The sequence below is a fragment of the Stylophora pistillata genome, chromosome 8 (assembly GCF_964205215.1).
Source record: "Stylophora pistillata chromosome 8, jaStyPist1.2, whole genome shotgun sequence".
NCBI lineage: Eukaryota > Metazoa > Cnidaria > Anthozoa > Scleractinia > Pocilloporidae > Stylophora > Stylophora pistillata.
In genome coordinates this window covers 25,391,687-25,408,569 of record NC_142526.1, presented here as the reverse complement: position 1 = coordinate 25,408,569, position 16,883 = coordinate 25,391,687, and the positions used below count along the sequence as shown (strand labels likewise).

The 16,883-nt window shown below is 37.9% G+C and overlaps 3 protein-coding genes across 7 annotated transcripts in view; all 3 read left to right on the top strand.

Annotated features, from left to right (window-relative positions):
* LOC111334640 (uncharacterized) overlaps positions 1-2,408 on the top strand; it is a 9,447-nt gene extending 7,039 nt beyond the window's left edge. For all 3 annotated transcript variants that reach the window (XM_022940456.2, XM_022940441.2, XM_022940448.2), the window contains exon 8: positions 901-2,408. In XM_022940456.2, the coding sequence (XP_022796191.2) occupies positions 901-1,064 (164 nt within the window). In that variant the 3' untranslated portion in view covers positions 1,065-2,408. The remainder of the gene's footprint in view (positions 1-900) is intronic.
* Positions 2,409-3,785: 1,377 nt separating this feature from the next.
* On the top strand, positions 3,786-6,369 carry LOC111334631 (uncharacterized). Its single transcript, XM_022940429.2, has one exon. It carries the CDS (start codon positions 4,420-4,422, stop codon positions 6,031-6,033), a length of 1,614 nt encoding a protein of 537 aa, XP_022796164.2. The 5' UTR covers positions 3,786-4,419; the 3' UTR covers positions 6,034-6,369.
* A 3,067-nt stretch (positions 6,370-9,436) lies between these two features.
* Positions 9,437-16,868, top strand: LOC111319974 (integrator complex subunit 15). 3 transcript variants are annotated; one of them, XM_088730784.1, is made up of 7 exons: positions 9,437-9,536; positions 10,632-10,996; positions 11,134-11,229; positions 12,881-13,067; positions 13,412-13,987; positions 14,458-14,497; positions 15,991-16,868. In XM_088730784.1, exons 1-7 carry the CDS (start codon positions 9,509-9,511, stop codon positions 16,019-16,021), a joined length of 1,323 nt encoding a protein of 440 aa, XP_088586910.1. In that variant the 5' UTR covers positions 9,437-9,508; the 3' UTR covers positions 16,022-16,868. The 3 variants fall into 3 exon arrangements, with proteins under 3 accessions (XP_088586910.1, XP_088586911.1, XP_088586912.1); XM_088730786.1 differs by having other exon boundaries at positions 9,441-9,536; positions 10,877-10,996; XM_088730785.1 differs by lacking the exon at positions 11,134-11,229.
* Positions 16,869-16,883: the final 15 nt, after the last annotated feature.

Genomic DNA, 16,883 nt, shown 5'->3' with positions numbered 1-16,883 from the left:
TGAAATCTCACTTAGCAATAACACAATGAGATACAATGAAATATATGAAGATCATATATTTTGGACATTATGGATATTTTGGATATTATATCATCTTAAGCCAATCAGTATAATAAGTGTTAAGCCAATCAATATAATAGTATAATAAGTGTTAAGCCAATCAATATAATATATCAGCCAATTATATCATCTTAGCCAATTATATCATCTTAAGCCAATCAGACTTCATTCAAATGTTCTTCACTGGTTACAATAATTATGCATGAGCTTTGCTTTTACTTTTTGAAAGCAAAACAAACTTGCCTTTACTTCACTTTTCAACACTGTAGTTTTGAAAAGAATATGGCTACAGTTCTTTATCATGACTAATAAATATTAATGACAAACTGGGACCATAGAAAAGTTCGCATAATTGAGGTTCGACTGTAGTCCACTTTACAGTTGCTTGCTTGGTTGTCAAGCCTTTGAACAGGAGTGAGGCTAAAGGTGACCTTTTATGATACAAACCTTGCTACTTTTCAAATGTAAATTACTTTGTTATCATGCTAACTAGATACAGGTCTCTATCACAACAAGGTCACCTCCAGGCTCACTCTAAATCAAAGGCTTGGCAACTAAGTACACAACTGTGAGATGGCCTATTGTTTTCATATGATTCTACTAGTCTATCAAAAGTTAACAAGACATGCTTGTGGTTTATTTTATATTTTTTACAACTGCATGTTGTTGGTACTTTCTAAAATTATCAATGAAATTCTCCTTGTGTGGTTAATGATGTCGGTAAATTTGGATCTACGTTGGTATCTGAGCAAATGCAGACCCACCCCTCCCCTAAGTCAACCTTAATCATAACTCGTATTCAGTTGACTGACATGCATCTCCAAATTTTGTTTCCAACAGCATATGAAAAGTATGGTTTCTCTGGCATATTTGTGGCATCAACCTTGAGCTCTGCATTCTTTGCACTGACAACTGTGTGTTTCCTGGCATTTAACAGGCAGTCCCGCAAACTGTGGAGCTTCTGGTGGTTCAGGATACAGAAATGCTGCTGTGAGCAGTCTTAAAACTTAGCAGGCAAAGCCTGAATTGTGGTTGAAATGTGGAATTCATTTTCCTCAATTTCTGCTTGTGATCTGTAAACTGATTTTCTACTATAACCTATGCAAAACAATGTTCAATTTTAAGCAGTAGTTTCATCTTGTTTTGATGTCATTTTGCATGAAAATGAAATAGACTTCCTTCATTGTTAAGAAGAAATAACTGCTTTTAGCGAACCAACATTTTTGTGGTGTTATTGAATAAATGTTATTACTCATGAAGAAACACTGGATCACTTAGGTCCCTGGGAAACCAGTACCTATTTGATTAAGACAATTTTTCTCTTGTGTATGTTCACTTGTTTCCCAGAAACTGCAAGTAGCCAAAGTATCAATTTAAAAAAAAATATTTTTCTATGCAAAAAGAGAGTATCTCAAAGAAAAAACGGGCATTTCCAAAGGTGCTGACAAGGAGAATTTGTTTAAGAATCAAGTGGGATTCGAGGGTTATATTGTAAGGAAACATTAGATGCTGCAGCCGATTTCTTGAAAGTCCTGGTAACTTAATGGGCCTGTAAAGCTGTTCTGTTTTCATCCAAGATGGAGATTTCAAAAGTTTTAAAAATGATACAATAAAACTATTAGCTAAAGAAACAAAAAGGACTGGTTTGGGTGCCACAACCTGCTTTCATATCCTTTACATTTTGATTTTAAAACATGGCTTTGGGCCCTTAAAGTTACTGAGACTTTCGAGAAACAGGCCCCTGGTCACTTAGTTAGGGGTCAACAGGTTATACTAACTAGGTATTAATTTATATTTAGCCAGTAGACTGTTTAGTGTTAACTCCAGCAGCACTTAAAATTGGCTGATCTTAAGCATAGTCAATCTATTTTGAAATGTTTAATTTAAAATTGTACTTTAATACTGAGAGTGATGTTATTTAGCAACGCTCATCTTCACTGGTGCTCTGCTTTTGATATTCAACCAAAGATTAAAATCATTTTTAATGATATTGAAAGAAAAGTTTATCATTATTGGCTACAAGTTGTCAAATTTTTAAGACTGTGGACATCAAAAATATTTCTGGAAATAAAAATCAAGTGGGAAAGAAAACTGGACACTGAATTGCAAGGTTAATTAGTCAGTGGTTTCCTTGTTATCCCATCTGACCTGGTCTGTGATGTGATTGGTCAAAGCACAATGAACTTTTCTGGAATATTTAGGGTGTTTATAGTTTGTAATATTGACAGTAATGGAAGAAATATAAAACAATATTTTCCTGAAAAATATTATTGATATTATTTCGAATTTATTAGAATGTTCATAACAACCTTCAAAACGATCTTAATAAACTTTCCGACGCTTTAAAACGTAGTTCTTTTCCTTCGCATATTATTGACAGAACTTTCAAGCGGTATCTTGACGGGGGTTTGCGGTCAAATCGCCTACGACCAAACTCACCTACGAACAAACCTGCCTACAACTGTTCAGCTCGCATACGTAGGCGACTTGGAGCAACTTCAGAATACCCGTCCACATCATTTCGACTTCGCCTCCTCACGCAGGCAAGTTCGCTCAAGTAATACATATATCTTATTAACCAAGCGCGAGGGCCGTACTGGGAGAATATCGGCCCGAGGTCTTAACAGTACGGACCTCGCTGCGCTCGGTCCGTACAAAAAAGACGAGGGCCGATATTCTTCCAGTACGGTCCCGCGCAAGCTTGGTTAATAAGAGATTTATTACACGACTGAAGTTCAAAGGAACACAACTGCGGTATCATTCGGGACCATTCGCGACAGTGCCCGGTCCAATACTGAGAGAATATTGACCGGCAATAGAGCATTTTGATTGGTTGATTTTAGTTATTGGCACTCTGACTTCCCGAGTCGTGTAATAAATGCAAATCTCACCTTCTTTGTTAAGTGCTGCGCACGGGACATTGACAGGTTTGTATACGTATCATTAAACAATATCCTATTGAAGTTGAAAAACTCTCACCGTCTTTGCTAAGTGCCGCGCAAGGGACATTAAACAATATCAAGAGAAGATGAGGTTCTCTGGACAATATCCTATTGAAGTTGAAAAAGTCTCACCTTCTTTGCTGAGTGACGCGCAAGTGAAATAAACTTCTATGTTCATTTTTATGTTTATTTTTTTATTTTTGAATTCACAACTCGCCTAATTTAAGGCTGGTTTTCACTTGCGACGGAGTCGTAATCAGAAGCGTAGAGCGATACGATCTAGTGAAAATCAAACCGACGGAGTCGGAAGCAGAACACCGATTCTGCCTATGACTCCGTCAGAGTCGGAAGCGGAAGAATAAACCAATCACAATGCTCGATTCCATCTTTCCAAAATGCACAAATAGCCATAACAAATTTAAACGTGTGAGCTTGACTGTAAAATTACGAAATTAAAAGTTAAAATACTCGAAACCTACCGAAAGTACAATTCACGATCACCAAGTCGTAGTTCGCTGACGAGGTTAGCATACTCTTCCTAAGCTGCTCGACGTCGATAGACATCGCGAACCCAAAATTTCTTTCTTTTTCGAACGATATTATTCCTGTATTGTCTCTGCCTGAGCAAAATAATGATTAATGGGAGCCAAAGTTGCTCTTCGTCCTCCATGTTGTCTTTGGCGCCAAAATTTGCACTTTAGTGGGCCTGAAATAAAGCATTGTGATTGGTTTATTCTTCCGCTTCTGCTTCCGACTCTGACAATGCAGTTTTCACTAGATCGTAAGCGACGGAGTCATAAGCGGAATCGGAAGAAAATGGAAACGTTCTGATTCTTCCGACTCCGATTCCGTCGAGCTTATGACTCCGCTTACGACTCCGTGTTTCGATTTTCACTGGGTCATAAGCGCTCTTACGACTCCGACTACGACTCCGACTCCGTCGCTAATGAAAACCAGCCTTTAGTAAACAAACTCGCCTACATAAGCGGGTTCACCTTTAGGGCCTGATTACATGAGCCGGGCTGATTTCTTTTATTTTGGTGTTCGTGAAAACAAAAGAAATCGACCGAGTCACCTGCCGAATCGCCCAAAGTAGGCCCAGTCTTCGAAACACAACTGGAGCCGCAAACTCCTGGGAAGGAGCGATGTTTTCTTAGCTCAAATCCAGTCGGGGAGCAGAAACCGAAAAATTAGAGTTTCGTTAAACCATCGTCCCGGAAAAAGTTTGACACACTTGATTCTGGTAATTCACGGAAACAGATTCCTTTCAATTTCGGATTGTTCAACTGGAAAATAACCATAAAGTTCAGAACTTTAGCATGTCCGAACCTCCTGTTACCACTGAAACTGAAAGCTCTCCATAATGACTTCGTCAAACTACTGATAAGTCGTTCGATTTAAAGCCAGTAGAAGAAGAATGTTAGGCGCTGTGGTGGAATTCCTAATATACATCGTTGAAAGTTTCACCGGAAGTGCGATCGAAAATTACTCCCCGACGATATGTCAAGGAGTTGATGGTGATATAAGAAGAGCTTTAAACGATGAAGATCAAGATGTTGAAGCTTTACTTGAGGAAGACGTCCTAAGAGAATTCACTGAATTTGATTCACGCGGTGTCGATACCGTCTTTCAAGAATTTGATCCCCCAGAAGGAAGACAAGGCAAAATGGCGTGGAAATTGTCGCGACCTCCGAAGCTTAAATTCCTTTTTACTTGTTTTAAGACGGTCTTTACGATGCAGTTCGTGGTTGGTTCTTCCATCGGTTTGCTGGCGATTGCAATCGCAGTGTTAGATTTCAACACCGCTGATCTTTGTTACGAGAAGACAACTCAATGGTACAGCATGCCACGAGGGATTCAAAGCATTCGGGTCACTGGCGCGTCGATAGAAGGGTTCTTTATCCAGCTGTGGCATTTTTCAATAATGGTATGCATGTTCGGGTTTTCAGTTATGAAAGAACTTAACCTTTTTACGGTCAATCTCCTTGCTGCTTTTACTGACTGTTGCTACCGCCTGTATCTACAAATATTTGGTATGTACAAACAGTCATGGATGAGTTACCCTTTGAATGTTCTGTTTGTCTCAATGGTGATGACGAATAGTGTGATCATAGCTAAGCATATCATACCCGCACATTTGTACTCCAAGAGGACCCTATCGAAGATTACAGGTCTTCTAGCCTTGCAGTTTATATTTGGTATACCTGTTTGTTTCTTACTTGTCTACAAGATCTTCCCATGGTATAACGAAAAATCGGAGATTGAGAAAGTGTTCATCGCAGGTTTAAGCCCATTATTTTTATCGATCCCGAAAGTGATCGTTCGCACAGCCGTACCAAAGTTCAACCTGGTTCACCCCGGAGTTTTGCACCTCCTGATAGGTTCTTTATATACTGCAGGAGCTTTTGTCTTTCGTGTTATGCAGGCAGAGTTGGTAAGCTTTTGGTTATTTGTCGCTTTAGGCGCTGGTCATGCTTTGGTTGACCTAGTGGAGCGCTTAACAGTTTCTATGAGGGATTACATCTGGGAATACGCCTACAAACTACTGTCTCGCTGCTGCAGATCACGCCCACGAGATTTCCCAGCAGGCAAAGCCCGCACCCCTCGAAGCATGCGTTTTGTTGCAGACGTTAGCATTCAACTTGTCATAACCGAAGCCAATGCCTTGGTGTCAGCGGTAGGATTCAGCCAGTTGTACAAGTTCACGTACCCGGATGACGTCCGAACGCCTGATGGTTACTTTGAGAATCTCATCTGGCAATTCTTGGCCCGTTGTGTTACTGGCCTAGCTATAGATGTATTTTTCAACACTATATCTTTGTGGCTGCAAGCGATGTACCTAAATGTTGCCGTGTTGAAAGTCTGGGGAAGCAAGCAGTGGCGATATCACGTCATTGCCAATGTAGTTTGTACGACAATGGTAGTTTTGTATTTCACAGAGTATCTGTTTGCAATAGTTAGAAGCAAAAGTGACGGTAAAAAGTTTAAAAGGTTTGCCTTTAATTGTTCTTTACCCTTTTCCAAATTCTAAAACAGGAATGGAACTGTGGCGTTATTTTAAAAAGCAGCACAGTATCTTGGATATCCGTCGTAATAGAAATAAGAAATTATGGCAAAGGATCTCTTCCACCAACACTGCGTTGAGCGATCTCTTACCTCCCCAGAGAACACGGCAGTTGAGAACTAGGTCGCATAATTATATTTTACCTAAGGTTCAGACAAGCCGTTTTGAATCAGTTTTTATTAATAGATATATTTTCAATAGTAATTAATACCTTTTCCTTTTCCTTATTCATTCTATTCATGTTAACTGTTGCACGTCTGTTTGCACAATAATTCTTAATAAAGACCTTTATTTTTATTATTATTATTATTATTATTATTATTATTATTATTATCGTTTTCGAATTTGTCAGTTGAAGCCAAAGCAATTGTAATAATCATCTCGAGACTTTGATGGAGCTGGATGAACATAGTTTAATGAGCGAATGGAACTCACAAAGACAGAGCTGAATAACGTATACGCATGCGCTAGGTTTTGCCGCGGAAACACGGATTTTCAGTCGTTCGCATGGTTGATTTCGTATTCTGTAGCTTCGAGGCGTCGTTTTCCTTGCGCTTTTCTTTTACAGAACAACCTCCAAAAACTTGGTATACCCTCTAAAAATTTTCAAAAATTAATTTTCTCCTTAAAACTTCTGGAAATAGGAAAATGCCTTCCACCAAACTCAGAGTGCCTCGGTTTTAAAAGTCAGCCCGTTTTATTTTCCACTAAATTTCGCTAAATTTTAGACCTGAGACACTCTAGCCCGCGTTGTAGACCGCATACCCTCTGACGTAGCATTTCATTATTCAGCTCATTCACTCACAAAAGTATTAAAGCATGGCCGACTTAACACACTATCAGTCCTCTAAGCAAATGTCTACCACATTGTAGAAAAGATCGGTGATCACTACACATGAGCAATCTCAACTGCCAATCAGATCAAAGTTCGAGAAGGAATGAGAACTCAAAACAGAAAGAGATAATCTCGTTAGAGGGCTCGAAAAAACACGGGTGATTAAGTCGTGATCAGTTTAAGTTTGCATCTGATTGGTTGAGGTGGTGGAGCATGTTTTTCTGGGCCAATCATAGAGCAAAGCAAATTAATTATGAAACAATCCTGGATCATTCGCTCTCACGAAGGGCCAACGCTCGAAACTTCCGCTTTGAAATCCTTTACGGTGGCCAATTTATATTATCAACGCAGTTGATAAAAACAAATTACCATGTTATCCCCACCGATGCAGCACTACGGTTTTTTTTTTTTTAGAAACTTACCCCCTCCCACAATCCTCGATCATTTTTTCTACTCTATTTTAAATCTGTCTGTACTTTGTGTTGCTATCCCTCCGGGGACGAAATGCAGCTCCATTATTAGTTACCTTCTACATTTTGTCAAGTTTCTCGTACAGTCCATAGTCTTCACTCTTTGAACCATATCCGGTGATAAGCATCTCATTTCCCCCAACAGCATCACCCCTGAATGTAGAAAATAAAGGAAACGATCACCAACTAAGGGAGCTCTTGACTGTCTCCTTGTCAGCACCTTAGGAAATAAATAAATAAAGAACAGTACGGAGAATATGCATACTGATGTTAGGGTTGAAAAGGTTAAGCGTAGAGACTGGGTACCATATATGACATGCGCAGGAGTTACATTGTTTCTAGAACTCTTGAAAAATTGAAAGACAAAACGAACAATTGTAGACACGCACGGAAAGTCGATTCAGCTAATTTTTTTTGTCTGGAAATAGCTGAAGTACTACCTAGAGGAGAAAATCAGTCTGTGATTAATTATTATGCCAATTTTGGCTACTTGTTACACAGTTTAAGAAACATCCGCATCAGGTCAGTTATAGGTTTAAACAGTTGTAATTAGCTTCTCGGTCGGGAATTAGCGTATAGCAATCAAAGAATTGACATAGTCTATGGTATTACCACGCTATTAAAATAAAAACGTTTATGGATAACCTTTTATGTTGCCAGATCTGAAGTGTTCATGGCTTTTGTTACACCCACTGAGGACACCAAATGTTCAGTTCAGCAAACTACAGAGAAGCTATTTGTACATCAGCCAATACTTTTTTTAAATCGAGAAAAACTCTTTCACTTTCGTATGGGGTGCCATTACCGCCAAAATTATATTTTTAAAATTATTCAGCCTCTTTTTCATTAACCACTTACTTTTATGAATTAACCATACTTGTCACAATATTATTTAGCCCATTTCAAAAATTATTCAGCCTTTTTTTCATTAACCACCTACTTTTACAAATTAACCATGCTTGACACAATATTATTCAGCCCATTTTGAAAATTATTCAGCCTTTTTTTTATGGGGCATGTTTTTAATTATATCCCAACATAACTTGCGGGATTATAAATATATCCCAGAGTTCTTTTCACGTCCTTTTCCTTGCAATATGGCCGACAGGAGAGGGATCGCGGATGTTACACGTTTGCTCTCCCAAGCTGCTACCAATTTGATAAGTCTAGTATCACAAGAGCTTCGAGCAACTAACACTACTTCTGATCTGGAAACGTTGCCTGAACCATCTCGTGGAGTTCTCCTGCACTAGAGTTTTCTGGAAGAAAACCTTTTTTTTCTCCAAGGCCTGCTGTTAGCAATTCCCTCTTCTCTTCAGTACTCGGCACTTCATCTGGTGCAGTGTATGCCAAACAAAATAATTTTGCTGTTAGTTTTTTGGTTTTTTTCTTCCTCCCTTTTGCGGCCCTTGTGACGGTGAAATGTTTTGCTTGACTTGATGTTCCACGTGCAGTTGTGTTGCTTACAACTGGTGATGGAGCGTTGTGAACTTTTTGGTACGGAGAAAACGCTCGTTTCAACTCAGCTTGAGCTCGATAAGAAGTAGTATTAGTTTCTCGAAGCTCTTGTGATGATTGTGGTGCTAGACTTATCAAATTGGTAGCAGCTTGGGAGAGCAAACGTGCAACATCCGCGATCCCTCTCCTGTCGGCCATATTGCAAGGAAAAGGACGTGAAAAGAACTCTGGGATATATTTATAATCCCGCAAGTTATGTTGGGATATAATTAAAAACATGCCCCATAAAAAAAAGGCTGAATAATTTTCAAAATGGGCTGAATAATATTGTGTCAAGCATGGTTAATTTGTAAAAGTAGGTGGTTAATGAAAAAAAGGCTGAATAATTTTTGAAATGGGCTAAATAATATTGTGACAAGTATGGTTAATTCATAAAAGTAAGTGGTTAATGAAAAAGAGGCTGAATAATTTTAAAAATATAATTTTGGCGGTAATGGCACCCCATAATTTCGTGCATTGGCCCGTAACGAGGCAACAACAAAGTGATGGGCCCGATGGGCACGCATTGAGCCTAGCTGGCACCCAGTGTGCTCGGTTTCATAGAAAAGCCAGGCTACTAAGGCAAACATGGCCGCAAAACTGCGGGTGGGACTGTGAACATCTTCTTTTTTCTCCCGTCATGAACGAATATGAAGAAGATACTTGGAGTAAGTAAACAGTAGATTGTGCATAAAAAAATGTACAGAATTGTTTTGTACATTTTTTTGGGATAAGAAGGCATCCGTGCATCAAGGGCGAGTATAGAATTTGGCTAATTCCTTGACGCACACAGGAGATCAACTAAAAGACACTTTTGTATCTTGCAAACTATCTTGAATTTATGAGGGTATAGCTGTCAGGTTTAAGATATATCTTAAAGAAATCGATCCCCGTATTTCCGTTTCAAGCCTGTTCAAATGCAAATCTTGCACTGGTCAGTAACTGACAGTGTCACCTGATTTGACTTTGGTCCAAAAATGGTTTGAACCTGGGACAAACATTTGATATTGTATTCTTATTGTCGGATCGAGAAGTAGTCCTGAACGGTAATGTACAACCTTAGCAGAACTGAAGTCATTAACATTGTCAAGACTTGGACACTGAAGATGACTTCAACACAGGCCTGTCTTCAGGGGATGGCAGATGCATGAGCAAATTTTTCTTTTCTTGCCATACATGTCACATGGAAAAATTGCCTTTGAATGCAAGAGATCTTGTCAAGTTTTACCATGCTCAGCAAGAAGACTGGAACATAGGTTGTCTTATCATACAAGGGGCAAAATTACTGAATTGTGATTGGTCAAGAGAGAGGGCATTTTTTCTTAATTTTTGTAATTGCCCCAGGCAAAATTACTTGAAAATGATTGGCTGAAAATCGCTTAGCAATGGCTGCCAAGGTAAAGAAATTTCTGGTTTTTTTTGTAACAATGGCGTCCCGTTTTGCGTGAGATCAGTAAGAAAACATTTTGCCCCTTATATTATAAACAAGTAATCACATGGTTCCTCGTAAAATTAAGGATTAATATCACTTGTATTTTCGGAAGTTGCAGAAATTGCCCTCGTCGCTGCATGACTCTGGCAATTTCAGCAACTTCTGAAAACACGCGTGATATTAATCCATAATTTTACTCAGCCTCATGCTATTACCTATACAAAACATTCATCAATACTGCTAATAACTGCCAGATTTAGAGTTACTCTCAACCAGATGATTGTAATAGCTACACAATCACCTGATTTGACTTTGTGTATTTATTTTACAGATATAGCATCATGGAAGGCAGATATCCCTGGGAAAGTTTCTTATGTCAAGCACCTTTTGAGTTGTTCCCAGTTTCCAGACTGTAGTAGAGATGTCATTCTTATGTTAGAGAAATATTTGAAAGCCTATGCACCAGACACACCTCCAAACCCAGGACTTTATCTGTCAGCATTTCTTGACGATGTTGTTGACTTATACATATTTCACAGCAAGGGTTCTGGCTCAAAACCTTTGTCTGCCATTCAGGAACTTCAGCTCTTAGAAGTAATATGTTCCTGCTTTCAAGACCAACCATCTGATATTGTGAGATGTGGAGTGTTTTATTTGCTGTTTGGAATATCAAGTCAAGATATCAAAGATGGAAAGGTAAGATACATGTCAATAATGAATAGATTTGTGTGATGGAAATTTTTTTAATTACTCATTTCAACTGCTATGCAGGTTGTTGTGAGGATATCATTTGAAGGAGTAAGTACAATATTTCAATCTATGCAACTTTTTAGGTTGAAAGGAAAATTGAAATTCTTACAAAACTTGCCTCCATGGCTGTGGCATTGCAGTGCAACCTTTTGTTAGAATCAATGGCCGTATGGATGCAGGTTTGTATTGCTTATTGATCCTCTTTTCTTCTCTTTCTACACAACCAAAATTAACCTAAGAGATTTCCTCATATTTTATGATTTTATGGTATAACTTCCAAGGTTGAATTAAAAGATCAAAACAGAACTTACATCAACTTGAACTTGAACTTGAACTTTATTTTTATTTAGACACGGTAAATCTATCAGATAAAATGATAATATTATTACAATCTATTATTACAGTTACAATCTATTTTAATCTATATAAACATGATCTAAAATTTAAAAGTGAAATAGAAAAAAAAATAAAGAAATTCTGCTTTACATAGATGCCGTGTGTGTTTTGTCGATTCAGACGAAGAAATTGCGACAACCATTTCGAAAGGATTGAAGTGATTTTGCTTGCCGCAATTCAGGGGACAAGCTATTCCAGATAACCGCACCGTTATAGCTAAAGCTATTTTTCAGGAAATTGGTGCGGGGCAATGGAACAGCTAGTTTGTTTTCAGAGTTCCTTAGATTATATGGAGGATCATATTTAGTGAAAAGAGAACCAAGATAGTCGGGCGCAAGACCATGTATAGATTTATAGACTATGGTGGCCACTTGTATTTGTCGCTGAGTATCTAACCGTCTCCAGTTAAGTTGCACAAAAAGAGGATCAGCGCTTGTGTCATAACTGGAGAAGGTCAGAATACGGGCAGCCCGGTTTTGCAACTTTTGGAGCTTATTCGAAAGACCCTTGTTACAATTCCCCCAGACCTCGCTGCAGTAATTAAAGTACGGTATTCCTAATTGCCTGTCTAATTCAGTTGCACGTATGTATGCCGACGATACTCACCTGACCTTTGCCAGTAACAACATAGAAATGATCAATGATGTTATGAATCACGACCTATCCAATGTTAACACATGACTTCTTTCCCTAATTGCCAAGTCAAATTCAAATGAATAATTGGCTGAAAAAATGATAATGAACCTTTTTTTTTTACAAGTGCTCACTACAGATGGAGGTTATTGGTACTTGGTTGGTTTTTTGTCATTGATTTTGGTTTTTCAAGGATCACTGAGTCTCTCTGGGGCAAATGAAATCTTTTTTGAATCAAAATCGAGCTCAAAAATTAATACCAGTTTAATAACTCATGATTAACTTTTTTTTTGTCTCCTTGTAAGGTACTTTTGACATTACTGATCAATCCTAACAATAATTTTGCAGTTGACATATGAAGTTAGTACATGTGCTCTGAATTATAGACAAGGTTACCATAGCACAGTAGGTTGAGCATTGAATCAGGAAATTAGAGGGCCTTTTGAGACCCTCTAATTTTCTTGATTAAAATTAAAATTTATAACCCTAACTGAGATTGTAACAAACATTTAAACTCTTTGTTACACATCTGTCTTCAACTAATTCATTCCACTAATTTATTTGTGTTTTTTTCGTTGCCATGTTCCCACCAATAACATAGCTCCATTTTCTGCCTTTAAAAGCACACACAACCCACAATTCCTCTATTCGCTCCGACGAAGGGCTGACCCTCGAAACGTCAGCTTTTGTAATTGTTAGGGTGGCCAATTTATCATTTCAACTTTGTTGATATATCCACATTATGTCTTCAACTGTGTTTGTTTCAATGCATGCTTTCTGATTGTGTCTTATCTTTACCAGAGACATCACCACCTACCTAGTCTAGTGTTAAAAGTGACATCATCTATTGTAGAAGACTACACATGCCTTGTGCCAGCTTCATTGCCATTCCTTCAGTCCCTTGCACGTCACTCCCCACAGATGGCTTGTCAGTTAATGATTGCTCTTATTAGTTTGTATCCTGTTGTTACTTCAGTTAATCAGCAAGGTGAGGAAAAATTCTGTGTGAGAATAAACTCAAACTAAATCAAGGCAACTAGAATTATGGATAAACCCTGTTTGGCTGGAGATTACACCACAAGAGCTTTTGGTCATGCTCCTGTCTTTAATCCAAAACTTTACTTAGTAGCTGTTGAATACACAGTCAACATGGAATCATAAATTAAGAACATTGAACTTGTGTGGTTAGGTTACTGATGTAAACATCATACAGACGTGTTCGCAGGAAAAATTAATTTTCTCTCTGTACTCTGTATTTCAGACCAAACAACGAATCCTTTTGATGGAAGCTTTCAATCCAAGATGACAGAATGATATTGATTTTTTTTTCAGATGAAAGGTTATCAACTGGGTCATCAAGTCTACCTCCCCCGGCTCTCCTTAGAGTTGTGGCATCCTGGGTCAGTGACAACCCTGAACTGTGTATAATGACTTGTCCTGCCAATCTTCTGACAGCTGGAAGTTTGCGAGGATCAGTAGCTTCTCCTGAGTCCACCTCTCTTCCCATGGGTCCTGTGTTAGGATTACTGCGTTGGGTAGTATTAATGCCATTAGATTTCAATGTCTCCACAAGCTTTCTACATATGCATAAGGATTCTAGAGTGCTATGCTCTCAGCTTCACCTAGCAATAATTCAAGCTTTTTTACTAGCTGGCAAAGATAAAGAAGATCCACAAGATGAAATGGAACTGGAACCTGGAGAAGTTATGGACGAGTCAGACAATCAACATCTAATCAAAGGAACAGATCTGAAAGAACTCTCTCAAGATATGAAGAAACTTATAGACAAGTTAGCAACTGTAGAATTTAATCACAGCATCATTGAACAACAAGTTCAGTTGTCAATGGATAGGTTTTCTCAAACTTTACAAGTTGCAATGGCAACAGGATGCCTCTCCGCTGCCAAAGGTTCGTATACTTTATTATCTGAGTGTGTACATCGTGTTATCACCACAGGTGATATTTGAAAATTATCTCAAATATTATGGAGCTTAACTAGAACTTTAATCTTATTTTCATTGTTAGTGCTTCTACCAATGTCTTTCAAAGGGCTCAGGAATTTGCCTGCTTGTAGCTAGTCACAATTTTTCAGTTGTAAAAGTTTTTTCTGCCAAAATCCGATCCCCTGGCCTCATTATGAGGGAGGGGGTGTGAGAACAGGTAAAGTTAACTAATGGGGTTCTTGTGGAGCTGCAGAAGCTAATCTCCCATGCAGTGAATTTAATGTATCACTGAGTAATCAACAAATCATCGACGATTTCTTGCTCGAAAAAATCTAAGGTGGCTGCTAAAAGGCACCCATGACACTGCAAGGAACTGTGTTTCAGGTTTATTGTATATGAAGTCATTAAAATGTCTGAATTTTTTCTCCCATTCAGATGAGCTGCAATCTGTATGCGAACATCTTCCATCCAACAGGTGAGTTCTTTGATTCATCAAGGAAAGGTGTAAGTCATCTCAATGTTTTATACCACAATTTACACAAATGAAAATGTATATGAACATCAAAAAGTTTTATGAAAGGTGACACAAATGTACTATTAAATGAATAGAAAAATTCGTCAGTTCTCATTTCCTTGTTTCCAGTTTCCTGTCTGTCCCACTGTTCCAAAGAAATGAAGCATCTCATCTCAATTTATCCAGGGGTTGGCTTCCCAATAATATAAAGGATTCTGTCGGTATTTCTAGCTATAAAGTCACTTCATTTTTTGGTAATACTTAGAATTTCAGTTTTAATTCAATTTAATATTTTTATACAAGATTTTATACTCTGATAATTGTTTCTTAATATTATAGATATATTTTGTTAGCTTACTGGGGAGCATCCCTCGCATGGTGCCTACGACACTTTTGGATGCTGCCTCTCCATCATCATTATTATTATTATTTAATTATTTATTTATTTAGTAACTTAGATTTGGAGAAACTGTAATAAATAAACAAATTAATTAGTTTATCATTTATAGTCCATGATAATCTGCTCAATCCTTCTTCCTCGTTGTTTTATTCTCGGGCATTTTTTCACCTGCATACACAGTAGAGTGAACTTTTTGATTGTTTGTCATTTTATCTGCTCGAGATGTTATGAAAACACAAGAAAAGTTTTTAAGTGTTCTCCCAAAATGATCATTTCATTACTAAAGCGATCAAGTAGAAATTGTGAGCTACTGCTTTAAAAAAAGAGCTTTGGGTTGACCTGCACAAGAAATTATTCATTTTCGCTGCCCAGTTAACCCAATGGATAATGCGCTGGACTGTTGTGCGGGAGGTTGAGGGTTCGAGTCCCAGCCAGACCAACACTCAAGGTCTTAAAATAATTGAGAAGAATTTGCTACCTTTCTACAACATCAAGAAATGGTTAGATATTCTAGTCTTCTTGGATAGGGACGAATAAATGGAAGTCCTGTCTCCTGCAGGGTTGGAGTAGGAGACGTTAATTTCTCACGCACGAGATTACTGTGTGATGGATGTCCTCCCCTGGGTGGGATGGGTGGGAAGGTGGACTAGCTCAATTGGTTCATACAGACCACTTTCATAAATGGCTGCCTGATTAATATTCTTTTGTTTAAATTTAAATTAGCCCTTCTGGCCTTGTTCTCCAGTACAAAATTCAAAAGAATATGTTATCTCAACTGAGGCCAGAAGGGCTAATTTAAATTTAAACAAAAGAATATTAAACTGGCAGCCATTTATGAAAGTAGTCTATGTTCCCTTCTAGTCCTTCCCCACTGCAAATTAATGCAGTGAAAATGGAAATGGAACAAATCATAGTGCATGTGATGTCCAAGTTAGTTAACCAGAGTTTCATTTCAGGGACACATTCCACCAAATCCTGAAAACAATTGTGACGTAGTTTAATGGTACGTTAGAACTTCTAATTACTGAACTGGTGTCTTAAAATTCTTCCACAGGTTGCTTTCCACAGTAATACAGTCTGGTTAACAGTCCTTGAAGATTTAAGGGCATGTGCTGTGTGCTTTACATGTCTTTTACTTGTTTGACTTTAGTTGCTTAAGTTTTCGAAATGGTACACTGGGAATTTGTAGAGCATTGAGCTTATTTTAAAGCTGTGGTTCTGCCAAGAGAATTAAAACATTTCTGTCAAAACCTAGGTAGTTAATACATTTATCATACAAACTGAAATACAAACGTTTATAAACTGTGGTAACAGATTTGTTCAGTGATCTTTTTACATAGTTATCCTTATTATTCCAGGGTATTTGTTTAACCCAGGATTCCATAAGATAATGGACTCTGACTTGACATTATAGCTTCAAGTTAAGTTTCTAGTGAAAGAAGAGTTTAGTATCAGTTCACATCATTTCCAGTAATTTCACATCATTCACTGTCATCTAACATCATTCATCGTCATTTGACATTACATACCATCAATTAGCATAATTCACTCTCCTCTTGCACCATTTAGCATTATTTCACATCAATTAACGTTGTTTGGAATCTTCGTTATTTTGCATTATTTATTTTCATCATTTACACTCCTTGCATGTGATGAAGAAGCCTGAAGAGAAACCAAGAGGCTTGTATGTTGTATAGATTAAGAATTTCCATTAATTCCAATAATTTAGATATAGGTTTAGTGTGAGCACCTACGTTTCAAGTTGGAGGGATAAGTGGAGACTTATACCATATCAGTTTAATTTCAGAGCTGAACAGAGTTTCCAGCAATCTGATTGGTTGAGCGGTTCCTTATATGATACTATACAAACCACTCCACGCAGTTTATAGAAAATGTTAAAATACAATGTTAATAAATATTATTAAAATGTTACGATTTTAGAAATTT

Excerpts from the sequence above, each read along its gene's own strand:
- LOC111334631 (XM_022940429.2), top strand. The coding sequence starts at position 4,420 with ATGTTAGGCGCTGTGGTGGAATTCCTAATATACATCGTTGAAAGTTTC.
- LOC111319974 (XM_088730784.1), top strand. The coding sequence starts at position 9,509 with ATGAACGAATATGAAGAAGATACTTGGA. Across the intron at positions 9,537-10,631 it reads ATATGAAGAAGATACTTGGA|ATATAGCATCATGGAAGGCA; the intron begins GTAAGTAAACAG and ends TTTATTTTACAG. Across the intron at positions 13,068-13,411 it reads TACTTCAGTTAATCAGCAAG|ATGAAAGGTTATCAACTGGG; the intron begins GTGAGGAAAAAT and ends TTTTTTTTTCAG.